Source organism: Pseudopodoces humilis, chromosome 2, assembly GCF_049639895.1.
Source record: "Pseudopodoces humilis isolate 2021_Gansu_Grassland_sample_001 chromosome 2, ASM4963989v1, whole genome shotgun sequence".
Lineage (NCBI taxonomy): Eukaryota > Metazoa > Chordata > Aves > Passeriformes > Paridae > Pseudopodoces > Pseudopodoces humilis.
The window spans coordinates 61975068-62002401 of NC_142201.1; the positions used below are offsets into that span (position 1 = coordinate 61975068).

The following is a 27334-nucleotide window of genomic DNA, read 5'->3' on the forward strand; positions in this document are numbered from 1 at the left end:
AAAATTAGAAAGCAATCATTGTTTTCCAGACACTCATTTTGCACCGAGGCCACCTCCAGTTCCCTGAGAAAAGCACAAATACCAAGTGGCTGCACAGCAAATTAGATGAGAAAAGTTATTCAGGTAAATATAGATGAGCCAAGTAAGTTTTTGTGGGTTTTTTTTTGGTTGGTGGTGGTGGTGGTTTTTTGTTTGTTTGTTTTTGTTTGGGTTTTTTGTTTGGTTGGTTTTTTGGGCATTTTTCTTTGTTTTATTTGTTTATTTGTCTCAGTATTTTGTTTTGGTTTTTGTTTGTTTGAGGGGGTTGTTTGGATTTTTGGAGATTTTTTTGAGCCCCAACCAGTCCCCTGATTAATGACACAAAGGAACAGGCCAATCCAAGAAGCATCTGGACTGTTTCTTTCTTTGACAGTGCCAATTTGAAATGTTCAGGGAACTGTGGCTTCCCTGACCCTTCAGACGCTTATAAACAAACCCAAATGAAATAAATATTAATAGGACAATACTCCCCCACATTCTTGCTCCTCCTGTTCTTCACACCTTACTGCTGGTTCCACACCTCTACAAAGTTAAGCCAAACCAAGTTCTGATGCAGCACATTGAACTGGATCAAGGAAAAAAACCAACTAAAAAATTAGAATTTTCTTCTACTAAATTAATTTCCCCACAGGAAGCTGTGACTAAGGACTGTTTAGTCCAGAATATTCTCATGAAGAGCTCTATCATTGAGCCACGACAATACATATCTACCCTATTTTCTAAGGTTTTTGTCAAATTCCCTTTAGTACATTTGAAACCTTACAGGTTTCGGTTTTATTCGGAAGTGGTTATTTCACCACACATAATAATGACTTCAGGTTGTTGCCGTATGCCTCCTCGTGATGGCTTTTATTAGTTCAAGTCCAATTCTACATCAGGCACTGCCTCTCTGGCCTTTGCAAAGCAGCTACCAAGACCAGCACCAGCCCATCAAGCTTCTATCAGCTGGCACCACAAGGGCAGCTCTTCCACACTTGGATTTGTAAGGCAAATCAGAATGAAGTTGTGGGGGTCCCCATAGATCGTCTCTTCAGAGTAAGAACACCACAAATTCATTAATTCTTGCAGCTTGCTTAATGTCTGCGACATGTTCATTTAATGAAAATAGTTTGTGTGCATATTTTACCCTGCAGGCAAACCCACAAAGAGCAATCAAAAAGTTCAGAAGACGTTACAACCACAAGCATTTCTTCAGAAAGTACCAGTGAAAATTTATTTCAGATAAATATATTGCTGTGTTCACACAGAAAAATGAAGGTAAAAAGGGTTTTTGGTACCCATTTATCTTGGATTCCTTTCATCATATACATCTACTGCCCGGTTTCCAGAGATCTCAGGCCCTTTCAAGTGCACTTGTAATCATAGGCTTTCAGATCTTATTAATTCATCCACATCACCCAAAATTAGAGGGCAGAGTTTCAGGTCTTGATCAGTTGTGGTGGGGCTGTGGCACAGCAAAGGCAACACATGCTGCTCAGCTTGGTCTGACATTATCTAGTCCAAACCAGTCCTTGCTTTCTGTGCTCACGCAGCTGCCTGGAATCTTTGCTGGCAATGAACACCGAGACTGTAAGACAAATATGGCTGAAACTGAAAACACCTCTACTACGTAAACAGTCAGGAAAGAAGAAATCCATTGCATTACCAGTTTCCAAACGCAGACCTTGAAGAAAATGCCAGCCAGTGGATGGTTAAGTTTCAGCATATTGGGCCAGATTCCAAAACCCTCAAGCCAGTTAGTAATTAACAGACATCTAGGTCCTCCACATGAAAGAAGTCTATTGTTAAAACAGTGACACAAACTTTTCCTTTCCTTTTCCTAGCCAGTCTCTGCCTGTGCTTTAAGATTCTCTTAGGACTAAACAGCCTATGATTTTAGAACCTCCACTTCTCAAACAGACAATTTGTTAGATTTTTAGTTGCCAAGAATGCAAACATGCTTACACCAGAGGTAGAACAAAATTAATTTACAGGCTTCTCAGAAACCCATAATCTCCCCTTTCTTTCATTTAATACCTTGAAAAAAATAATATCCAAAAAACCTTCTACCATATCTACAACAGCAAATGAATTACAAAACATAGTAACAAAACATACTGGAGGCCTGTAAATAGTCTGAGATGAGTCCAATTAGTGAGCAACATACCTACGGGGAATATTAGCCTGTGTCTTCACAGATAATGATGCATAATAGTAAAATTTCTAAGATAAACCAAAGGATGCCTCACTAAAACCATTGCCTGTTCTCTGTTCTGTTACCTTACTGAAGACAGACATGTGAATAACAAGTGACTACACATAAACCACACAAACTAGGCAATGTAATAAAAGATTATGTTAAAGTTGCATTTTGAAAGAATGAAGAGCAGACACTCATCTGTAAGGGAGCAAGTTAAATCATCAAGGACAACAGGGAAGATGTGACAGTGCAGGAGCTGGCAGAAGTATTCAACAGATATGACAATTTTTAAGAAGAGTCAACAAAACAAAGAGTCAAGCTCATCAGAAAAGAACAAAAAGTTCTATCAGATTTTAAAATATTTTCTGAATGCCCGTGGCTTTTCAAAGTCTATGGGTTTGACTGCTTTGCTGTTTGCTGGAGTTTGACTGGTGTGTCTCTACCATACCCAAATCTATCTGGTCATATGAGGAAAAACCCAAATCCCCACTGCATTCAAGATGAAAAAAACATCCTTGGAGAAAAGAACTAGATGAATCCCTTTGGGACCAGGTTCACCTCCTCCCACTCCAAGGAGCTCCTTGCACCCTACCTGTCTATGCAATTGTTCATTTTAACTCACTACATAAGACCAGAATTATGTAATGAAAGCTTAATTCAGCAACTCAGTCAACAGCACCATTCACCAGGACAGTCAGTCCTTCCACTGCCACCCCAACAAAGGTGCCAGCAAATATGTAGGCACATGGAAGTGCTGCTCTCACCTCTGGGTACAGGTAGTCAGTCCAGGTCCAGACTGCAGAGCTCCAGGAAGCTCGCACTGCTGCTGGAGGAGAGCTGCAGGCAGGCTGCTGGCATGTCAGATCAGCATCGCTTGTGAGCTTCTGCCACCTAACAAGTTTGGGAAGAACTGAGCTTACTGGTTCACTGGCAGACTCTGCTGCTATGTTGCAGAAAGCCTATCTTGCAGCTCCAGGCTAAAAGCAAAATGAAGGAAACTCAGGCATGTTTCAAAAGTTACTCATTAATTTTGTCCTAAGTCATTAATTTTGTTTTAAGAAAGATGTATTTCTCATTCTTTTTGCTTCAAATAGTAAGCAACATCTATTAGTACTTTCTAATATAGTCATAAATTCAAAATTTTCTGAGGCAGGCAGTTATGTTCTTTCAGATTCTTCTAGCACTGGGCTCCATCTTCTCTGTATTTTGTTTATTCTGTATATACAATTGTAAAGCCACAAGTGTTTCCTAACATTCAGTATTCACACGCACATGTATTAATAATTCAGCAAAGCGAAAGTAATCTGCAAGCAACATCTCATAATGCAGAATGTTCCAACAGCAAGAAAAGCATGTGCTTAATTTTAAAATGAACAATTACAAGGGAGAGGTCTCTTTTTAATAACTTTATAGAAGTACTTTTAAAAACTTTATTGAAGTACAAAGCAGATGCTGGACATCAAAATTTTCTGGAGGATCTTGGGTCAGGTGAGAACTCCAAGTCACGTAACACAGTATCCCCGTCCCCAGAATAATCACATCCCTAACCCCCGCCACAAGAGTGGCAATATCTACAAGACTGGAAATATTTTCACAATTATTTAAGCACATCGTGTTTATCTCTACAGTTTTAAAGTGGTGGCAAAAAAAAAGGAACAAAAAACAAAAAAAAAGCACTCTCTCTGCTTTTTAAGAGTGGGGTTATATTCTTGCCCCTCTCACAAACATTTTTACACGGCCACAACACCAACACTTGCAAAGGCAACGCAGCTGAAAATTTTAAAGCGCGATACAAAACTTTATTTTCACACTTCCAACAGAAAAGAGCAGCGATAATTTAGCACTTCATACAGCAGCCAGCAAAGATGAAAAGCGGAGGCCAGCAGTGAAATTACGCAACCCGTTCGCGTACCAAACGCTGTAAATTACGATACATTAACGCAGAGAGCGCCGCCCGCCCAGACCAGCGGGCCCACCCCTCCCATCGCCCCGCTCTCCTCCCGGCCCCAAGATGGCGCCGCCGCCCCCACAGCCCCGGCCACAGCCCGCCCCCCCCTCGACCCGCCCCTCCAAGATGGCGGACGCACCTCCAGTCCCTCGGCTGCGCCCCCGCCCCGCCTGCTCCGCCTCTCCGCCTCAGCGCCGCCCCGCCCCCTCCCCGCCCTCCCTGCTCTCCCATTGGCTGATGCCGCCGCCTCTCCTGCCGCCACAGCCAATGGAAAGAGGAGGGAAAGGAGGTGCGCGCGCGGCCCCGCCCTCCTCACATCGCCCGCATCCAGTAGCTCTCGTTCCCCGGCGGGATTGCGCCCCCTGTCGGTCGGCAGCGCAGGTGCAGCTTTGGAGGAGGAGGAGGAGGGAGGAAGAAGCAGGAGAAGAAGAAGCCGGCGGGGGCCGGAGCGAGGTCCCGAGGGGTACGGGAGTGACCTGGGGCCGGACCCCTGACCGCAGGCACCCCCCATGCCAGCCTCCCAGCCCGACAGGCACCCCGGCCCCTGCCCGCCGGCCCTCGGCGCGAGCCCTGCGGCCGTGCCGGAGCGCAGCGAGACCCCGACCTGAGCTGGGCTCGGCGCCACCCCAGCGCGGGTGACAGATCTCCGACATCCCCGGAGGATGGAAGAGAAAAGAAGTAAGCCTTCAAAAAATCATATATATATATATGCATATATATATATATATATATATATATATATATGCATGTTTTGGGCATCCATTAGTCTTGTCAGATTTTTAGGAGTCGACTGTCTTAACCTGTCTTCCCGTTCAACTAAATGAAGTATCCAGACTGAATGCAAAGGTTTGGGGTTGATTTATTTTTTCAGTTACGGTATAGAAAAGATGAAGTAGCTAACGTCAATAAGGCATGCTTTACGTTGTCTGTGTCATTATGGGCTGCCCACGGAGGTGGTGGAGTCACTGTCCCTGCAGGTGTTTAAGGAGAGGCTAGATGCGGCATTCAGTGCCGTGGTCTAGTTGGCATCCTGGAGTTCGGTCATAGGTTGGACTGGATCATCTCAGAGGTCTTTTGCAACCTATTTGATTCCATGATTCATGGAGATAAAAATTTGGAATCTTCAATGTGGTTGAAAAGTGCTGTCTTACTTCTCCTTAGTATTCTTGCAGTGAAGGGTCTCTTGCATTTGTCAGGAAACAGATTCAGTAATTTATTTACCTTAAAAAAGCTTTCTTTTTTCCCCCCAAATAAATTAATTTAGTTATAGCACTGTTACAGTGAGCACATCAATTTAAGAAAATAAAAAAAAGGAAAACAGTGAGTTAATGGGCAGGGGGGGTTTGTGTAGACTCATCTGAATGTGCTGGAAAGTTTGGATCACCTTGTGACAGCTTCATGCTTGTAGGACAGTAAGAAATTACCTAAGTAAAAAAATTTCCTCACCTTGCTTGCTTGAGTGTTCCTCAGCTAGATCTTGAAAAGGCGTGGGATGACTGTTTGAAAGAGGAATGACTATTTCAACACAACATATTCTCACACAGTGCTCTTCCTGATACCTGCTGTAGTATTTACTTGTATAAATTTTGAAAAGCTGAGTAGCTACAACTATTTTAAATTTCTCACGTGATCTCTTACTTGTCCATTCTGCACCTCTTGCAGTGCTGTGTGACTTCTTTGAAGAGGAGAACCTTACCAGTCCCAGGGAGGAGAGCACTGAAGGTAGTATAATTTGGATTTATGAAGGGAAAGAGGAAAAGAGTGTATATTTGGCACTGCTTCTGATATGAAAATTACAACTGGAAGACAACAGCTTTGCCTTTTGTGATGCGAGAGGTTTGTCAGCAGCACTAAAGGAAACATGCACTCAGGTCATTTATCTGGTAGCTGGAGTAAGTAGCCCTGACCTTGGCTGCTTGTATCTTGCTCTAGCATCATTCCCCTGCACAGTGCTGGGAAAAAAGAGATACATGATAACGAGGATTCTGTAATGGAAAAAGAAAATCCCTCCAGCCAGATGCCAGTGCACACCCTGATCCATCAGCTGGAGAGATGGTTTTGAATGCTGACAAGGTAGAGGTAACCAGTGTCTCCTGATTCCCTGTCCTTCTGACTGTGATTGGTGATAGCAGCGTTAGCACTGGAGAGATTAGTGGTGTGGACATCTGTCTTTTTTGAAATGAATATTATACTATCAACTTCAAATGCAATCTTCGCTTCTCCATGCAAAACAAAGCTTTTGCTGCTGGAATTTTTGGGGCACTCCAGCATGAGAACTGGGGAGGCATTTCCAATGTGTGTTTTATTTCCCTACGGCCTATGCATTATTATAGCTGAGGACCCAGAAACAAGAAACTGTTCTGTCATCCATCCTCTGAAGTAATCCATCCACCAGTACTACCCAGATTTTATTTATTTATTTATCCAGATTTAGTAAATGTATGGAAACACCTGGGAACACATAATGAAGGACAGCGGTTTTAATCTGCAGTGGAGAAACTTACTACTAGAATATCGAAATGCGTATTTTTAATTTAATGTATTTTTTAAATTTTATTTTAAACACAAATATTAAATACACTTTTTGTTATTTTAAATTTGTGATGCTGTCATGAACAGCAAAAGGGTGGGAATGGCTCAGGGCAGGTGGTGTCCCTTGGACCAGAAGTGTAGGTTTCCAAAAATTGTGACTTTTTCTGTAACTGGACTTTACCCTTTCCACATGTTTAAAAAAATTTCTGTGGATATAAGAGATCATTAAATTTTGTTGAGAGTTAGTGCCAAATCAAACTATTTCACAAGACAAAGTACTTTCATCATTGCCTGTTGATATTAAGTATTATGCCTTTAGCTGCTGGTGACATGAGCAGCAGGGGTTGTGGTAACAAAAGATTGGTACCTCTTTGACTGCTGTCATGGTGCTTTTGAGAGTAACCACACTGCCATAGCATCATTTGGCTTCTGATACCCTGGGCAACAGAACTCATTCTCTACTAAGTCAAAAAATGAAGGAATATTTTTTTTTGAGCCTTACAAGAATGCAGTATTTCTTGACTGCTGGGAAGGTGTCACGCCAGCACTTTTGCCAACAGAGATTTGCTGTCTGAAAGTGGAATGTAAACCTAGTGTGGTGACAGTGGACTCCACCTCTAGAAATGGAGTAGGAAAACAGATTTGCTTATGTTTTTGTACTTGGTCATTGAAGAAGAGCAACATTAACTGAGAAAGAGCTTGTTCTTTGTTCTGCCATAATTTTTTGACGTGCTGAAACATATTTCCTTTTCACAGTCCTTGACAAAGATGCACAGCTAAAGTTTTAACAAGAGCCTTCATGAATGGGCATAGCACCTTAAAGGTACATACCTTTGGAAGAGGAGAAGTTCTAAACCAGTAGCTTAAAAAACATTTATTTAAACAAAATGTCCTTTATAAATATTTCTAGTGGAGGAAGGAGGCATGATATATGGGGTGTATTAATTATTTCAAGTGATACCCCTTGTTGAACAAAATTCATCAAACTGCTTTTATCTGAAAATATTTTGAATGTTTTTTTCCCCTACTAAACATACCAAAACTAATGATGGGAAAGGATAGACAAGCTGTGCAGCTAAGAGAGGTTACAGCTATAAAAAAAAAAAATCCCAGTATCTTTTATCAAGTAAAATATGCAGTTTATTCAGTTGAAAGTATTCTCCCGTTTCACTTTTGTGAGTTTCAATGATTAATTTTTAGTGGGACTCATTTGTTGTTATTTGAAGAAAGACTTCCACAGCTCCCTTTGTGACTTGTTTAAAATGTTTCTTGAAGGAGCATTGTGCACAATTGGAAGCCACTCCAGTTCATCACTTGACTTCTGTTTCCCTTTTTTGATTAAGTTTAGGAATAGACTTCTGGAGGTATAATGCATCCTGCTGTACTGATTGTTTTTCAGAAGTGCCTCCAAGTTAAATGAGTGGGAGCCTTTGAATAGTCCACTAGGAGTTAGGCATGTTTTTAGACTTCTCAGGAGCTCTAAATGGTAATTTGCATTTCAGGAGATGTGAAGACATTTTGGAAACAGCTGGGAGGTAGAAGAGTAGATGTCATATTTGAGCAAGTGCAAAATGTGCTGTCGGTGCTGAAGGAAAAGATCAAGAATGGAACTGCAACAAACCAAGGTTTGAAATCCTTGTAGTGGGTAAACTGGACTGCAGAGTAGCTGTGGCCTGCATTGTGTAGGTCTGGGATATCTGCCATAAACCAGATATCTGTGAATTTTAACAACTTAGCTGTTGGTGGTTTTAAGCACTTAAAAAAAAATCTTTACTTTTTTAAAAAAGAAAAGTAATTTCAGGTACAAGTGGCTGTTTTCTTGTTTTGCCTGTATACTTTTTCAAACAATGCATGGCTCTTAGGTACACGGAACTGAAATATTAATTTTTGAGAAGTAAAGAAATATCTGCAGTGCCTTGTGTTTAATTTATCATCAGAAGTTTTAGCCTTTCAAGCTGATCTTAGTGAATGGAGTGGTTTTGGGGTGGGATAAGAATAATCTCAGTATTATTTTTTGTCAGAGACACCATTATAACTTGGAAAAATAGTAGAAAAATGTGACACTGATGCAATTTCAGATTGTTCCTGATTTTCAAGGAAATAAGCTTCCTGTGTCTACATCAAAATACATTAAAATTGTCATTCTGATAACCTTGGAGCAGTATACAGATTTCCTTTTACTGGTTTATTTAATTGAGTAAAATTGCTTCTTTTTGTTAAGTCACCCATATAAATGTAATCTATGGATCTTATTGGGGTTTTTTGTGCAAGAAAATGTACAGTGGTGTAAGATGCTTTTAACCTAATCTGTAGCCACACACTCTGCATTATATATATAAAACACTTCCTCTAAACTGGAAGTGCAATTTTTTGTGTTCTTGAGCTCCCACATCTTGACTGTTATGACAAAATGTCAAAGCAGTGCAGAGATAAAAGGTGAATTTGAATCCCCAGATGATGCAGTGAATCTGTGATAAAGTTCAATTTGAATTTTTCTATGCTTTGTTCTGTAAAGGTTTCAAGCTAAAATATTAACGTGGATTTTGCTGAGAGTTGTCTGGCAGCTTGTAATATTTATTGCATGGGGTAAGAGGTTGAGACAGAACAGGTCTCTTGCATTCTTCTATCTGAAGGCCATTTCCACCAGTTTAGAAGTAGCCTTAATTTGGTCTGCCAAGTTCCCGCCCATCCTAGCCTGAAGATGATCAGGCTCATGACCAAGGTAGAAGCTTACACTAAATTGTCTTTATATATATTACTGCAACTGTAGGCCACCAGTTTGTGTGTGTTAGGAAACATTCCATCAGCTTTCCAAAAGCTGATGGATATTCACTGCCAGCTCACAGCTACTACTATGAGCTGTAAAAATTTTGTAATTCCTAGATGTGTCTGCTAAAGTCTGTGTGTGTTGTTTCTAGCAGTATCAGTCTTTCGATGTTCTAGGTGAGCACAGTGATAAGAAGCAAGTGTATGTGGAGGACTTAACACTTTGTTTTACCTATGTCATTACTTAAATTAAACTTAGTATCTGTTTTGGTTTGTTTTTTTTGCCTAGAATGCTGGCAGGCTTGGGCACTGGTGAATGAAGCCAATCTAGGTGATCTCTTAACCTTGGCAAATGGTATGTGCATTTCCATTGTGTTTGTTCGGTATGTGGGTGTAATTTGTCTTGTTTTACTCACCGGAAGCTCAATTCCCTTCTTTGAAATCAATAAAATAGTTCTGAGAAGGCCATTAGCATTGCACTGAGGAAAACCTAATTATTAATTTCCTCAAGTACTGTGAACTCTCACGTGGGTTTGTATTTTTGTGGTTTGTGTGTATAATACTCGTACCACAGGAAGAGAGTTTGAACTAGTAAGCCCTTATGAACTCAAGCTGTCTGTGAGCAGGTATTCTGTACATGGCTCCACTAGCTGTAATAGCTTGGCATGCTTTTATCTCTAAGAATGAAGGTAAGTCTGTAAATGTGTTTAATGAGCATTTTCTTTGTGGTCACTTTGAAAACCACATGGAAGGCTTTTCAGTAGGGCACTTGCTAACAAGCTTTTGTTAGCTGTAGTTCATAGCAATGCCTTGTTTGTAATGTGTCTTATTAATTATCTCTTTAGTAACTGAAGTAAATTCAATCATAAATTGAAATCTGGATTGATGAAGTTTTTGCTCACATTCAATTTTTTTCAGTAGGCGATGAGTTGAATGGAGATGGTACACAGGAAACAAAACCCAACCTGCAGCCTCTTCTTCCAGATGTCAATGCTGCAGACACTGTAGAAGCTTCTGACAGGTCAGTGCCTTCATTTCAGTTCCTTATTTGACATATTCTTTACTGCAGTTGAGAGAGTTCTCAAATTTGTATTTCCAAAGTCAGTGTTTTAAACACTGTTTGAATCCTGCGAGTTTTCAAAGTGAAAATCTTTTTAACTTAATCTACGTGGCAAACCTGAGATTTTGGATAGACTTGTCTAATTTCTCACGCAAGAACATTGCAGAATAGGGCATTAGGTTGTGAATAAAGGTTTATGAGTGTTATCAGGGTTAGGACTTAAGCATCAGTTCTCAGGCTTTCCTTACTGTGCAGATAGTCAGGTGTGTAACTTAGTCGCTCTGTGTTTAGTATTTAGCCTCAGGTGCTTTTTTGAAAGATGGGATAAATACATCATTCCTTTTTTTGTAAATGTCCTTTCTGTGTTTTAGCATGTAAGTTCTGGGCAGAACTTTTTCTTTTATACAACTGAATATGTCTTTATATATTAGGACGATTACACTATGTGAAACCTTGGGCCTTCTAGCAATGGGGCTAAAAATATTGAACTGCTAAAAAACTGAACACCACACTGGTTGTCTAAGATGCTGCTCTTCTTTCTTTTTTTTTCCTCCTTTGCTTCAAATAGCGAAAAAGAAGACATGGAAAGAACCTGCTCAGAGAGTAAAGAAGCATCTAGCAAAATTCAAGGTTTATCTTTAAATGTGCAATATCAGAACCACAAGTGCTCTAGTGCATGTCTTGCCAACAGAGCAGCGGGCTCCTACAAGGGTGAAAATCCTCTGAAGATCCCAATCCTGTTTGACTTTCAAAGACGCCATGCAAAAGCAGATTGCCTTTCGAAGCCACTGGATGTGAATTACAAAGCTCCTTGCGGTCGGAGTCTGAGAAGCTTTCGAGATGTACAAAATTACTTGTTTGAAACAGAGTGCAATTTTTTATTTGTTGATCACTTCTCCTTCAACACATATGTGCTGTTGGGCAGGAACACCATGAATCCCGAGCCCCTTGTGTTTGAATTCGATATTAGCAACGGAGCAGAGTCTGTGCCTGTCTCCTTCTATAACAGTCTCGACCATGCAAGATTGCCTTATTTCAAGTATCGGAAGTCATCATGGCCACGTGGATATTATCTCAACAATTTCTCCAGCCTGTTTGTTGATTCCTGTGACTGCACAGATGGCTGCATTGATAGGTAGGTAGAAAGATCTCATCTCAGGCCAGTGACACAGGGTGCCTCAACAGCAGGGTGGTGGGGTGTGAAGGCACAGTACCAAAAAGGACCAGCACTATCTTGTGCCATGCTTTGTGTTGACTGACACCATTGTGTCTTTCTTTTCTCCAGAACTTGGGTGCTTCTATTGGTCCACCCTCTGTTGTAGGGAAAGAAGCGATCAACAGGAGGATTATTGTGCTCCTTTTTCTTGCTTCCCAAACTGGCAGTGCTTCTTCTCCAGGTGGAGCTGACAAGCAGATATCTTGGCTTTGGAAAAAGAGTAGGGAAGGGAGTCTTGTGCCAGCAGACGCAGGCTTGTTTTCATGGCAGGCAGGGAAGGATCCTGCATGACAATTTCTGCTGCAGTTCCTAATGTAAAATGGCACCCTAAAGATTGGGTGGGACAGCCTTGAGGGATCAGATAATTTGGAACTTAGAGGATTACTTGAGAGCAGATGAAGAAACATCCCAACCTCTACATGTTGTCCTTCCCCTTGTCTAAACAGAAACTACAAAACTCAGTGGTTACAGAATACCTTTGTGGTCTGAGCAGTCCCAATACTCTTGCTCATTTTCGTCTTTTCTAAATCCAAATAACTCTGAACTGTAGACACTGTGGGAACCTGCCACAGTTACCATATGCAAGTTTGGTGGTATTTTTGTCTACTTCCTTGTAGGGTGTTTGTCTAATCTCTGTCTGTAGGCGTTATTTGGTGTTCCATCCATCTTGTATTATTGACAGCAAGGGCTGTTGCACATGCTGCTGTGCAACATAGTTGCTCATGACCCAGAAAAAGCTTGAAATGACAACCTGGTGTAATGAAGCTTAATGTTAGTAATTTAGTTTCAGCTGAGTGGTGGGAAAGAGCAAGCACACAGCATGCCACTTCTATGCACTAAAGTCCCACAAGAAGTGAGATGCTTTTGCTCTGCAGTTTTGGGGTTTAGGATTTGCACAATTGCTGTGACTCTTTGAAGTTTTTGTGACATACAATGGTGAAGACAAGCACTGTTGCTTGAATTTTCTACAGTGTAAAATTCTTCACTTCATGGGGGCTAAGGAGGGAGGAAGATAACCGAATAGTGGCAAACAGGCTGGGATGCTGTGCCAGAAAGGTGATTTTTATTAATTTGATCCATGTGACAGTGCCCTGCTTCTGATAAGTTTCTGTTGTACTTCAGCTGTTTGCATGTGCCATTTAAGGGGCTTGGCAGAAGAATGGAGTTGGGGTGGAGAGAACATGGTTATTGCAAAGCACATGTAACCAGACAAGAGACTAAGGAAAAAGGTACCTGAAACAGCCTCATGGAGTAAAAGGAGCAGGGAGGGGGAATACAGGTGTATACATGGAAGTGTGTGTGTGTGTATAGTCAAGTGCATTTCAAATTACCTAGATTTATGATTGATTTATGCTGCTTCAAATCCATTCTGAGATGTTTTACTCTTATTTTTAGGTCAAAATGTGCATGCCTACAGCTAACAGCAAGGGGCTGTAGTAAAATTCCTCTGTCACCAAGTAGTAAAAGATCCCGTGGATACCGTTACAAAAGACTGGAGGGACCTGTTCCTAGTGGGTAAGAAAGACTGCAGGAGTAAAATAACAGCATACAAATAAAACAGCAGTTAGTAGTTCAGTCTAAGTGCCACAGGATTAAAATAACTGGAGTTTTTGTACTACTGAAACCTTCAATTTTGTCATAATTTCAGTGACAGATCAGGATGATAAATAATTAATGTGACTTGAGTAATAGGAGGAAAAAAAAAACTTCTGTATTGCAGATCCTACAGTTTTCACAGCTTAGGTCAAGGTCCAAGAGAAGTTACCAGAGTCTTAGAGACACATCAGCCAGCTGCTTTTGCCAGGCTTAGTTATGGGTGACTCTTCCAAGAATCTCCAAAGCCATTCAATGCTTCCTTTTCTTTCCTTTTCCCCTTTCTCTTACTCAGCTCCTGTGGATTAATAGGTGGTCTGGAGAAGATGCCAGTTACTCCAGGTGTCTAGGAGAGGAATTATGCAAGGTAGCTTTCAGCAATAGCCAAGGGCTCGAACTACAGACTTGAGGAGCCCCATCCAGTCCTCTGTATGATGCTAGTTTTTGGTTGACATGCAGAATTAAAGTTGTCAGAGAGCCCAGAAACAGATGCAAAATAAAGCACAATTATGAGTCCTTTTGGAAATGCTTCAGTAAATCCTGAAATTCGTGACAGTGAAGTCCAGGCATAGGTTGTCTTGGAAAATCTGTTCCAGTATAGAATTAGGTGCTTCATAGGGATTTCTGTCTCTGTGTGATTTAGTCCTATTAAACAAAAATACGTCATTTGTTTTTCTTGTATACTTATGCCAAAATCTGGCAGACAGGCTCTTAAAGTTAATGAATCAGCAGTCAAGAAAGTCACAAGCTTCAGAGCATTGCTGCACAATCAGTTTTAGCCACAGACTTTATATTTCAGTGTACTGCCTTGTTGACGCTTAGAAGGGGAACTAATAATAGGAACTTGGTTATGGTAATGCATCCATTTATGTCTTGTTTTGTTTTTCTTCCTCTTGACAGGATTTATGAGTGTAGCGTATTGTGCAGGTGTGACAAGCTGATGTGTCAGAACAGAGTTGTACAGCATGGCATTCAAGTCAGGCTGCAAGTGTTCAACACGGAGAAGAAGGGCTGGGGTGTCCGCTGCCTGGATGACATCGACAAGGGGACATTTGTTTGTACTTACTCAGGTAGCAGGAGGGGACCTGTGAAGACATGTAGCATAATTCTCCCTCTCCCATGGTGCATGCCCTGGATATTTTTGAGAACAGGAAAATGCAGGGTTGGAAGAGAAGTGTATCAATGGAATCTTAACCTGCAATAAGATCAAATGGAAAGAAGAACTTTGAAGAGCTCTGCTATGAGATGGTTACAGACAAACAAAACAATATGCAGTAAAACCTATCTCAGACTGCTGATTTTTTTGCCTCACAAGTCTGTGCATCCTATGCCAGGGCTAATTTTCCTTCAGTAAAAATCATTAAATAGTAGAATGGTTTGGGTTGCACCTTAAAAAACATCTAGTTGCATTCTCACCATGGGCAGGGACACTTTTCACTAGAGCAGGTGGCTCAGGACCCCACCCAACATGACCTTGAACGCTTCCAGAGATGGTGCTTTCACAGCTGCCCTGGGCAACTTGTGCCAGTGCCTCCCACGTTCACAGTGAAAGAGTTCTTACTACTACCTAATCTAGATGTGCTCTCTTTCAGTTTAAAGCCATTGTCCTTTGTCTTATCACTACATGCCCTTGTCTAATTCAGTTTGTACTTCAGCCTATACTGACATCGTAGAATTATAGACAGCATTCATATTTTGCTTTCCCAAGTAATACTCTTGTATTTGTTAATGTAAGTTTGACCTGTGATAGTGAGACTCAGCAAACAAGCATTAAAAAAAACAAAAAACAAAACAAGAAAACTTGTTTCCTTTACTTTTTCTTTCAGGCAGATTAATGAGCAGAGCTGAAGTATTGGGAGATGCTGAGCAAGAGCTGAAGGAGAAAAGTGCAGTGAATGACAGAGGCCATGACTTTTCTTCCAGAAAAAGAAAACTTGACGTTGATCGTTCAGACTCAGTGGTTGAACTAGTGCAGACTGACAAAAATGACATTCTTGAGAATCAGGAATCTTTGTCTCAGACTGTGGATAATGAAAATAAATCAAGCCTGTAAGTTTAGCAAAGTAAGCTTAAGCATAACAAAACTAACATTCTGCTAATCTAGGAATTTTGTTGTATAACTTAATGTATGTCCTCATATGGGGGTGGTGGTTTTTTTCTATCTGAACTTCTTATTAAATTCCTAATTATTTCTTCTAGTGAGATAGAGTTTTCCCTCTATATTAATTTTTCTTATGTGTACCACTTGGCATTTTCTAGAAATTCAGTTCATCTCTTAGGTGTACTTGATCTTTTCAGGGCATTAATGGTAATGCTAATTTGAAAGAAATAATAAAATACTCTTGAGATAGATTGTTTAAAGATATTCAATGACACTGAAGGGTTTGCTAATACCTCAGCCACCAGCTGTTTTGCCCTTTGCTCCCAGTCTCTAAACTTTATGTTATTTGTAACGTAACCTTTCTTGCCAGAAACCTTAACCTCTCCTGTTAAGAGTCTGGCAACACCTCACTTTTGCAGTGAATATGTTTTCCTAGTTGAAAGCTGTACTGTCAAAACTGTTGGAAGTAGTAGCAGGAAAAGGCAAAACTCTGCAGGTGCTCTCTTTTGAGATAATCTGATATAATAATAGTAAAGCAACAGGCAGTTTGATTCTCAGAACGAAAACTGGAAAAGGAGTAATTAAAGTAAAAGCAGCTGCTGATCTCTCAAAAAAGTTTGAGCAACTGCCTTCTTACAAATACTATAGAGAACCTAGCCTATGTTCTCAATTAAAAACAAAATACCCACAGAGCATGGAGTGAGGGCAGACTGCAGGCTCTGCCGTTGTTCCTTCTAGAGAAGAGACTAGAGACTGTTAGAGAAGTGTGTGTTGTGAGAGTTCCTTATGGGTCTGTTTGTCTTTTATCATTTCCTTTCAACCTTTCTGTATAGGGTTCATCTAAAGAACTCAAGTAATGCAACTGTGGGAGGTCCTGGAAGAAAAACACTTGTTTTTCACAATCACCAGCTAAAAATGGTAATTAGTGGCTTCAACATATTCATATTTCACTGTTCTGAATATGTATGTTAATTTTGACATTTTCATCTTGTATGTTTAGATAGTTTTAATGATCTTTCTTCATGAGATTGTGTCACATTGTGAGCTAGGCTGTCATGCTGGAAGGTGCACCCCATCCCCTCTCCATTAGCAGTCCTTCAGTATGTTCCCCCAGACCAGCACTATCTACTCTCACTGCCTCCCCTTCTCTACCCTTCACTTATACTCCTCAATAGCCTGAAGTAATTATTCTCCCCCTACACCCCTTGTGTACAGGGTTAGGGGGTCAGAGTGATATTATTTTTGTGATATCTCCCCGAAGAATGGTCTAGTGGGGAGAAAAAGGCATCTCAGGATGTCTTATGCAGTTTTCTCATACAGTGGCAGAGCTGGGAGAACTGACCTGAATGAGACTCCTGACCTTTCATGAGTGTGCATGCAAACATGTGCAGAGGAAAACTGGTGTAAACTTATGTTGTAGGTTTTACTGGATTCATTACCCTTAAGAAATGCACATGGAATTTTCATGCAAACATTTTGCTGTGCTGTCCATTCTAGAGGTCCCATAACTAATTGCCTTTTTGTGATGGGAGAGGAAAATTCTGCCACATCTGGTCATTTCATTGAAACTGTGTAAAAAGCATCTTTGGGATTTGGCTCAGCAACTTACAATTCTAGTGAAATTGTTGAGACTTAAGCACTTTTTTGCATGTCTTATTGACTGAGGGACTCTTTCCTGGTTATTATGAAGGATAATTTGAAATTAAGATAAATGTTGCATTTCAGTAAATGTATTAAGTTTTAAAATTCAGCCACAGCTATGCATGACAGTAGCTTTGAAACTTCAGCCTTGGTGTTCTTGCCGTGCCCTCTTTGGCCCAGAGTTGCATGCAGCAACAACACATCACAGCCTTTTCATTTGATTCACAGGTGCACAGTGTCAGCTCAGACGAAGATGATTGTTCTCAGGTTCATCAGTCAAGCAAAACAAAACTAATGAGTGGAACCAAGAAAGGAAAAGAAAGTAGGTTTACAGAGCGCTACATATTGCATGCTTTGTACAGTTGTGTCCCATCAGGTGATACACTTTGATGTAGACAGTGTGGGCAGGCCAGTTCTTAGAGTAGAATTGTGTTGTCTGTAGATGTTGAGACATGTTGAACTGTCCAGCCAGCAGCTTCTTAAATACTGTGCAGTTGTGGAAAGTCAGTCTTGCAGATCTTGCTGTGTCACACCCAGTACCTGTTCCAGACAACAAAAGTTGAACAGGATATAATACTGGAGTGGGGGGACCTCAAGTTGGAGAGGCAGTGTGAAACCGATGCTGTCAAAACACATCTTTGTTTCTGTCTTAATTACAGTTTGTGATTCTCTTGGGAATTAAGGTGGAGAATGATCAAAAATGCTGTGTGGGAGAAATCAGTCTGGAATGGGATTTGAGAAGAGTGAGACACTAGGTCATTCAGAGGCACCTTGGGCTAATGCTTTAGGCATCACAGTAGGAAACAGTAATTTGTGGGAGGATTGATAAGAGACATGGAAAAGTTGTGTTACAGATTTGTAGCTAGCAAGGAAGACATGGGAAAAGTGAGTGGCTAAGAGTTCAGGGCAAATCAAGGGAAAGGCTTTGGCCTTAAACTGGTGTTGAGAAATAACATACACGTCCATTGACAGAATCCACCCAGAAGCAGAAGGAAGAACATCTGATGGAAGTTGGGCAGACTGACTCTGCTGGTGTACAGAGTGCAAGATGCAAAAGAAAGAGTCTGTCACTGCAGAGTGTTCGTTGTCGCAAGTCCAGTGTGCTGGATGACACATGTATTGTGAGACCATCCAATAATGCACCCCTAAAAGCTGACTGCAAAGGAAATAGCAGGCAGCCAAAACAAGATGCACTTTGTGAGGAGTCTGATGGTGATGGGATGCTTCCCAAGAATGATAATGAAGGAAATATTTATGTACTGGATGCCACAAAAGAAGGAAATGTGGGTCGTTTTCTAAATGTAAGTACTAAGTTGCATGGGTTCTCTTTGCTGTCTCTGCAAATACATCATCTACTTATTTAAGCTTAAACTAGAAAGTTTTTGCACATAAACAGTATGGGTGGTAGGCACATTACAAGAGAGGCACATGTGGTGCTCTCTGCCACTACAGGTGGCAGGACAGTAGGCAGAGTCACAGGTTGGCTGTTCATGCCTCCATAAGCTGATAATGCTATGTACCAGATGTAGTTTTTGGCACCACTGGGTTCCTGAGAGAAATATTCCCAGTAATGAATGATACATTTTTTGTGATGGCTTTTTTTAGAGGTTCAGAGACTAAATAGCACATTTTATTGAACCATATGCCTTCTCCCAGCTTTGTTTGCTTTGTTCCCCAGCCATTGTAAATTCTAGTTTGTGTTGGTTTAGGACATGTGTTGTGTTGTTGTATAAAACTTCCCTGCTGTTCAGTCATAGTTTCAGAAAATGGTGTGTCATAGTGTACATGTTTGCTAACTAAGTCTCTCGATTTTGACTTGCCAAGAAATAAATAGCAATTCATTACCAAGTACCTCCAGCTAAAAGAAATGGTTCATAGACACATCTGAAGATACTCTGCAAATAGTTTATTTCTCTTCATTGGCATGAATATGTCTTACAGCAAAGCCCTTGCTTATGTTGAAGCTGTTCTTCCTTGCAGAGGTAATATGGTGTTAATATTAGTAGTGCATCTTGCAGAAACCTTCCTTCTGTTCCTGTGAGCATACACATGTTCCTACATGCACCTGAGTGACCTTTCACATCCTGTACTTGGCCAACACACAGTCATGTTATCCATTGCTTGCTCCCTTGCACTGCTGCCCTGGCAATGGCATTGGATGATAAACTTTCCATGTGGACTGGAGAAGGGAAGAAAGAAACTACCTTTACTGGTGACAGATATCTGGCACAAAATATTTTTTCAGGCAATGATGTAGTGTTGGACTGTTTCTAATTCAGATTTTCTGTTTTACAGCACAGCTGTTGCCCAAATCTCTTTGCACAAAGTGTGTTTGTAGAAACTCACAACAGAAGTTTTCCTTGGGTGGCATTCTTCACAAACAGGTGAATTTCTGGAAGCATAATATTGTTCATTCAAGGCACTAGGAGGAAAGAAATGGTGCTTAGTTATTAGGAAATAATTACACTGAGGGGTGAGGCAGATGCTTAGATCATAAAAGCACAAAACTACCTTCTTACAGGTGACTTCTTATTGTGCACTAAAGACAGAAGAAATACAACTCATTGGTTATCACTAGTGAGTTTTGCTTCAGTTTTGCACTGGAATGTAAAGTAGGGAAGGTTAATTTTGATGTGTCCACTTCAGTGATAATCTTCTTCAGTGGAGAAATAAGCTTCACTCAGCATGAAGATTTGGAAAGCCAAGATTCACTCATCCCACTGTTGTGTCGCAATGAATGGCCACCAGATCTCTGTCCTATAGAGCAGGATTGAACCCCACAGGATATAAAGGCTGAGACACTGTGGGCCAAACAAGCTGGCTTCGGTCCTTTTCCTCACAGCTATCAAGACAAGCAGGACTTTGTGTAACCAAGCATGTCGTGGGGATGTGACAATGGGATATTCAGAGGGGAAAATTTGTTCTGAAAGTACCTAGTGTCTAACAGAAAGAGAGGTAGACAGCTGGTGCCAGCAAGACACAATATGGCAGCAACTCAACCCAGGAGAGGAAAGATGAATTGCATGAATGAAGTTAGCTGATATGCATGCCAGCAGTGAGAAATAGGTGAGAACAGAACAGAGAGGAGAGACTTCGTGCTGATAGACCAGTTCCAGGGAACACTGATCTTCTGTGGAGCCTTGCAGCTCTGCTCCATACTGACACAGATACTGTGGATTGCACTGGGAGGTCTCCAAGAACTGTGAAGACAATGTTTTGAAATATGTCCAAAAAAAGATTTTATTTTAGGTAGAGTCTTCCTTGCTTAGTTACTCAGTAAAGAAGTGTAGTGGGGACTGAGGCCACTGGAGAGAGATAATAGTGACCAGCAAAGATGTTTAGGGAAGAAGATGATTGAACGAGAGTTCTCCTCACTGTCTCTTCAATTGTTTGGGCAACACCCTTTTACAACTTTTCTAAATTAAGGACTTCATCTGGATAATTGAGCTTAACTGTGTGCTTTTCATGAACTTCCCCAGTCACCTTTTTATTTGTTTTACATGTCTGGTCTCTAGAACATCTCAAGTCAGCAAGTCCAGGCTGCAGTTATGTACTGTATGAAAAGTCCTCATTTTTGGTTGTCAGTTAGCTGCCTGGAAATTCACTGGATGTCCTCTATACCATATCCAGTGAGAAACATCAGAGAATTACTGTCTTCATCACAATATTCATATTTTATTACATTTTCCATCAGTTGTCCCTCAGCATCATAGTCTCAGCTATTTAGTTTGGCATTCATTTTGGACAATGAATTTCCTACCTTGGACATTTCTTCTATTGTACTACCAGAGCAGCTGGTTCATAAGGAGCATGTGTTTAATTCTGAGTTTTGGGCTTTGTTTACATAGTGCAATTGCATTAAAAGGTAGCCAGTCAGACCAAAGATTAGTCTTCAACAGCATATCTAAAAATCTGTTCAAACTTCAGTGATGCACTGTACATAGTAAAAACAACAAAACTGTGTTATTCATTTAGATGTATCACTTTTGTGGTTTTCCTTTTCTTCTTTTTTTTTTGTTTTGGGGTTCTGTTTTGGTGGGTTTTTTGAGTTCTTGTTTTGGCAATTTTTGTTTGTTTGTTGTTTTGTTTTTGGTCTTTTGTTTGGTTGGCTTTGGTTTGGTGGGGTTTCTTTGTTTCATTTTTGTTTCCTAGAATTTCCCCACTTAAGTTAGAGCACATTATTTAGATTCCAGCCCAATTTGCAATCTTGATAGCAATTTCCATAGGCAAAGAAGCAGAAGTGTGCCAGTGACTCTTTGTATCCCTTGTTTCTCTCCCAACAAGCTGCCTGTGTAATGCTCCCTGCCCCGTGCAATTTTTGGGTTTGCATGTGTGTTGTTGGTGACAAATTATTAGCACAGTACTGTTTCACTTAGTTCAAGCAAATTGACTGAGTGTTTTATTTCTTAGACATGTGAAAGCTGGAACCGAACTCACATGGGATTATGGTTATGAAGCTGGAAGCATGCCAGAGACAGAGATTTCCTGTCACTGTGGAGTTCAGAAGTGCAGGAAAAAAACCTTATAGGAAAAGCTTTCCTACTGTCAACACGTCTTGTACCTAGGGATTTATATGCTGGAAGGGATGACTACTCAGCAAACAGTCCTCAACTCCATGGTGCTAATTGCATTCAACTAAAATGCCTTTCACCCGATGATTTTTTAAATTTATATTTAAATATCACTTTTGTAGTTTACAAAATTAGAACTGTTTGTCCTAAGAAGAGGCATCAAGCCTTTCCTAGGTAATTTCTGTTCTCCTGGTCTTCCTCCTCCCTGCTTCTAATCCACAAGCAAAGTTCATAGTGTACTGGAAGAATTCCTGCTCCATGCCATCTGCAGCAGAGGCACGATGAGAGCAACAGTTCCTCGGTGCTTTCTGTGTCCCTCCACAGTGCAGAGTTAGCAAAACTCAAGTTTCTGAAACTCATTATGAATGCAAGACTGCCTGTCTGGGCTCTAGGAGTTGTTAAAAGACACCTAAGATGTCAGGTCACGACATTGGTGGCTGGATTCTTTTTCCCCAGGACTGAGATTAACAAGAGACTGTTTTCTCGTGTTTGGGCTTAGTTGTTTATTCTTTCCTTATCTATATTACATATATACAGAGTACAAGAAGCTACATACATTAAGATAGAAAGGTGCAAAATGGAGAGCAAAGAATCTTTCCAAGGTCTTTTATGTGTCTTTTTGTCCAATAATCAAATGCCAAGTAAATTATTTTTCTTAGTGACCCGATCACCCGAAACCTGTGTGCTGCACTGCAGATTTCTTTGTCCAATCACTCATTATTACCCAAAAACCCTTAGAAGAGGATGATGAAGAAGGAAGAAGGAGAAAGGGACAATGCCCTAAATCGTCCATATTGTCTTATTTTCTAATATAGCTTAAACCCTAAACTCTAACTTTCTTACCCAGTGACTTAAGAAAACTCTGTGTAACTTATACACTCACATCACCAGTTTCTCCACTTAACTTTAAAAGCTGTCTCCATGTTTTTAGACTAAACTCAGTGCTGTCTTGGGTGTCAGAGCCAGGCACCACAGACCAGGCCTGTTTTCTATGCTTCTGACCCCAACACAAAGCCTGTTGGATACGGTGGGACAGATAGTCCTGAACAGAGGCAGAATTAAACAGAACAGTTCTACAGAGCTGTATTTGTGCTACAAAATGAGCTAAACAAGTCCTGCTGCAGCAGGAGAGAAATGACTGGGTTTTTTGGATTGCACCCCTTTCCACATCTGTGACACACAGAGAAATCCTTGAGAAATCCAGTGTACCTTATCTCAGTGCCATATTGTGTATGGGACAGATGGGCCACAGAATTCCTTACCACATTGTTTGCTGGTAAGACAGCAACAAGCTACGTTAGGAGACACAGAGTGCAGCGCAGGAGGTGGCTCTGAGATGGAACAAGGGATGGGTGTGCAGGTGTGTGGCTTTTGAATATGTTGGAGCCTTGGGCAAGCAAGGAGGTGTTGCAGATGAGCAATTTAGACATTTGAAGAACCACTCCCAAAGGTTTCAAAAAAAGTGGTTTTATTAAAAATGTTGTAAAAGTAAGACTTAACATAGTGCGATAGCAAAGTTTACTTTTACTGCAGAGGATATGATAATGGTTTAAAGTTACCAATACAAAATCTAGTGGCCCTGTAATACAAGGCTCTGTGTGATATCAGTCACTTATCAGAGACCTTCAGTTGATCAAGTGTCTCTCAGCCTTGAGGAGTAACATTGACAGCATCCCAGCTCATGGGGAGATCACTGCCATACAGCCAGCTGATTAGCATGAGAGCTAAGAAAACCCACTCGCTCAGGCTGTCATTTATGGAATAAAATGGTTGGCTTGAAGTCAAATTACCTTTGTTGGAGAAGGTAAACATGAGAGTCTTGAACCTGCACCTTTCTTTGTTCCTTGATAAACTAGTCTTGGAACTACCACCCACTATTCATGTGTTGATTGCATGGTTGGTTGGTATCCCAGATTCCAAGTCCGCATGCCTCGGTTCTCACCATGTCACCCTGCTCCTGTGGGGGTTTTCAGAGAAATGGTTGGAACAAATTAAGGTCTTGGCCTGGTTATGTCCAAGCCTATACTGCAAAATGAACCAGTTCTCAGCCCTGACGCCAAGAGGCAATGGATGTCTTATGCACACATAGCTTAGGGTTCTGTTTTAATTGGGTTGTATCTGTGCTCTGTAACTGTGGACAAACATAGCATCTGTGGCCCTAAGTGGTTTTCTTTTTTAGTTTGTTTTGGATGCTTCAAGCTTAAAAATCATGGGGAGTTGTATTGCAACACAGGATGCTCTTGAATTTCTCAAGTTCCAGCATGCATGAGGAGTTTCAGTGTGTTAAAAGTAGACTTTTAACAGAGAAAACAGACCTGAGAACCATTCTGCTTACAGTGAAACCAGATCCTCTCTCCCACAGCTCTGTTTGAGAGTTTGACATGTCCATCAAGCAAACCTCTCCTCAGCTTTCATCCCAGTTATCACACTGGGTTTGTGTGGGCTTTCACCACCCGTCTCCAGAGACAAATGCAGAAGAGTGGGGTTACCCCAACGTTGGTGCAGTACCTCCTCAGAAAGTCAGAGCCACCCACTCTTGCACTGATTAGCCCCTTTGGCACTGCATCCTCTGTGTTGGCCGAAGACAGCACTCAGCCCAGTTGCTTTTTGCTTCATTGAAGATTTGTGTCTACTCAGGAGGAATATGCCTGGGGGGAACATCTTTCAATGTTAACCAGAGACATGCCAAAGTGTATGACAAACCCGTGGGTAACCCAGGAGTGGAATTAGCCTTTTAAACAAATGAAAATGTAGAAAACATCTGTGTCTATGCTTGACTTGAATGTGGAAAGAAGAGGGGATTGTTTTTAAAGCATCAGGAGTGGGGGGAAAAGAAGGTACATTTTACTGCTGTTGATTATATATTCCAGATCAGTGGTAGAAATTAATGATACTGGGCTGGTGAGGAAAAGCCCGGTTTCTTAATGCAGGAGAACAGACCTGATGTTTCAAGAGGCAGCACTTACTTGCTCCATGTGATCTGCAACTCTGGGAGAGCCTGCTGTGGGCGTAGACGTGTATGAGACAGGGCTTTTTGGCTAACTGGGTTTATCAGGTCTGTCTCCAGGCTGGTGCTTCTTCATTTTCCTTCTCCAGACCAGAGATCATAACCTATCCATGAGCAAAATCACCTTACAAAATGTGATTTCTGCCTGCTTCTGTAGTATTACTAGGACAAGCTCTGCTGAGAGTGTCCTGCAAGTGTCCTCTGCAGGAATTGACCACAGGAGTGCTCACCTGAGCTCGCTCTCTGCTCTGCTGACTGTTCCTCTGCTTGTCACAGCTCACAGGTGAGGATGTTTCTGAGCACAGCCCCTTGCATCACCCATGCTTTAGCAGAGCAGTGTGTAGAAGCACCAAGCCATAAGCACTGATGGAAAAACAGGTGAAGATATTCCAAGTGAAGTATTCAAAAGCACTTGTGGAATGACACATTTGGGACTTCTCATCAGCCTGTCAGGGGCGTCATAAATGAAGGGATGGGATTTATGAGGCCTGATGGGAATTAGTTGCACTGAGATGTGAATCGCAGCTCTTAAAGTGAGCAAGATGATCTCTATGGAGGGACAGCAGGGATCTAAGGATTTATAAGGGCTCCATGGAAATTAATATTAGTGCCCAGGATACAAGCATACAAATGCAAAGACAGCTGAAGATCACTTATGGCTTAAGTATAAAAGAAACTAGACTGGAGCATATTAACTGATTTTTTTTTTTTTCTGGGACAGAAAATCACTGAGCATTAATTTCCAGCTCTTTGTATTTCACAGAACTTAATAGTGCAACAGGTTGAAGGAAGAGCTCACAAGGGTTTTGGACTTGATTTTCCTCCACAGAGAATTTTTTCCTGTGTTGAAGAACAGACTTCTGTTAGGAAGATTTTACTAGTTCAAGATTTATGCATCTGTGTGTGCTTGAATCATGTTTGAGTATCATCTAGGTAATAGACCTGGGAATTGGAATTGTGTAGCACCATTTGGCTAATAGATGTAATCGAATTCCAAGCCTGGGCACAGGGGTTGATCTTAGCTCTGCTATGCTGCATCTGGGCAGGTACAAAGAGATTTGGGAAACCAGCTGGAATGATACCAGCAGTACTGAAAAGCCAAAGCTGATCTAGCTTGTTGGGAAGGTAGAATTAGAAAGAAATTATAAATATGACTCTTTAGCCAGAAAGGCTAAGGAAGAAATACAAATGAAAGCACCGTTTGAATAATTCAAAGAAACCGGTCTGGTATGCCAGAACACATTCTTTCCCCCAATAAAACTAAGCTAAGACCCCTCTCCCCAGCCTTATAAGGAAAGGTCTGAAGGACCCTGAGATAACTAAAAATATGCAAAAGCAGCATTTTCTATAGGTCGCACACAAATGTTACTGTATTAGTATACTTAGAAAGATTAGTTAGTAAAAGAATAGAATATTCAAATGTATAGATTATATAAGTAATTGTAAAAGAGAGTTCTCTCTCTTGCTACGCTCTCTTGCTCTTGCCTCACTCTTTCTACGCTCTTGTTTCTCCTGTTTCCTCTTGCTTCTCTCTTTCATCCTCTTTTTCCTGGCTCTCTCACTTCTGTTCTGTTACCCTCTTTCTTAGCAATCTTAAGTCTTGAACTCATGTATTCATATTTTACCCCCTTTTGTATTGTTCTCTCCGAGCCTGCTTTGAGCTCTATCTGCTGGCTCATAGCAGACTCTCTCTCTCTCTCCCACGCCCTGAAATAAACTACTAACATCTAACTCGACTATAGAGGTCTCTGCCGTGTCCCGGACTGTCCACCACCCCAAAAGCGTCTCTTACATAGGTGGTAAAGGTAGCTGATCTTAAAAGCTCCATGTTGTATTTGGTGTGGCCTCCTGATGAGCCAGATTATGCCTGTTGTGAGAAACTAAGCCCACTCCTGAAAATTTTAAGAGGTTAATAAGGGATAATAAGATCAGTGAAGCAAAAGGAACAGCACTGGATGCACACACACACCTCTCTAGCAAGCATTCCTTTATACTGTTGCAGTTGCATTACTTCCCCAAATGACTCTGCCAACTCCTCAGAGTCTGTTTACCACAACTCCACCTCAGATTGTTACAGCATTGCATAAATCCACATTTACAGTGTCCGAGAGTCCATCAAGGAGGCAGTCCAGGGTGGTCTTCTGATGCCCTTTAGACTTGGTATTTTTCCTTTTATGGTATCTTGTTCTCTGCCTGTGCTATCTTGGTTATACACAAGACCAGCCATATCTTATTGTTACAAATAGCTGTGTAGTTGTTTGCTTTCGCTATTATGTACTGGCTTTTGCAAATTATTATTAATCACAACGATTTTAATATTGTACAGTTTATAATCACTTTTAACTGCTTTTGATATAGTATAATTTGTTAGCTTTTTGATGCCTTGGCCCCTGTGTAGCTTGTATCCTTAGAATATCATTTATGGATGATAGTTTGTGGACAGTGTGATGAACACATTATAGTTTTGGCTTTCACAAATATTAAAGTGGATGCTATCCATTGTGCATTATAATGTTAACTTTTGCAGAAGTAGCTATAGTTGTGAAATAATAACTAATGTTTTATTTTTGTAACTGACAATAATGAAAATAACTCAAATGGATTTGTGGAATAGCTGCAGGATTGAAAGTGGTGCAAGCCCTGCACTCTTGCCAGCATTGTTCTTCTCCCTTTTCACTTTC

General features: G+C 40.9%; 2 protein-coding genes across 5 annotated transcripts in view; one reads left to right on the forward strand and one right to left on the reverse strand.

The window, feature by feature from the left end:
• CAB39L (calcium binding protein 39 like) overlaps positions 1 to 4145 on the reverse strand; it is a 60935-nt gene extending 56790 nt beyond the window's left edge. Inside the window, exons 1-2 of one of the 2 annotated variants that reach the window (XM_088051909.1) lie at positions 4131 to 4145; positions 2983 to 3109 (exon numbers count right to left, since the gene is read on the reverse strand). The gene's annotated coding sequence lies outside the window, so the exon portion shown is untranslated. Of the gene's footprint in view, positions 1 to 2982; positions 3193 to 4130 lie in introns of those variants that run through there. The other variant, XM_014252120.2, reaches the window with a different exon arrangement.
• A 403-nt stretch (positions 4146 to 4548) lies between these two features.
• On the forward strand, positions 4549 to 27334 carry SETDB2 (SET domain bifurcated histone lysine methyltransferase 2). Of its 3 annotated transcripts, none has more exons than XM_005516353.3 (14): positions 4549 to 4844; positions 5829 to 5888; positions 8201 to 8323; positions 9754 to 9819; positions 10383 to 10485; positions 11093 to 11659; positions 13136 to 13255; positions 14234 to 14403; positions 15160 to 15382; positions 16268 to 16352; positions 17304 to 17397; positions 18048 to 18376; positions 19371 to 19459; positions 21486 to 27334. In XM_005516353.3, the coding sequence occupies exons 1-14, from the start codon at positions 4829 to 4831 to the stop codon at positions 21601 to 21603; spliced, it is 2163 nt and encodes a 720-aa protein (XP_005516410.3). In that variant the 5' UTR covers positions 4549 to 4828; the 3' UTR covers positions 21604 to 27334. The 3 variants fall into 3 exon arrangements, with proteins under 3 accessions (XP_005516410.3, XP_014116375.2, XP_014116335.2); XM_014260900.2 differs by having other exon boundaries at positions 19376 to 19459; XM_014260860.2 differs by having other exon boundaries at positions 10386 to 10485.

Bases quoted from the DNA above. Each gene is read 5' to 3' on its own strand.
- SETDB2 (XM_005516353.3), top strand. The intron at 10,486-11,092 runs GTCAGTGCCTTC...TGCTTCAAATAG, and splicing joins ACTGTAGAAGCTTCTGACAG to CGAAAAAGAAGACATGGAAA. The intron at 13,256-14,233 runs GTAAGAAAGACT...TCCTCTTGACAG, and splicing joins GAGGGACCTGTTCCTAGTGG to GATTTATGAGTGTAGCGTAT.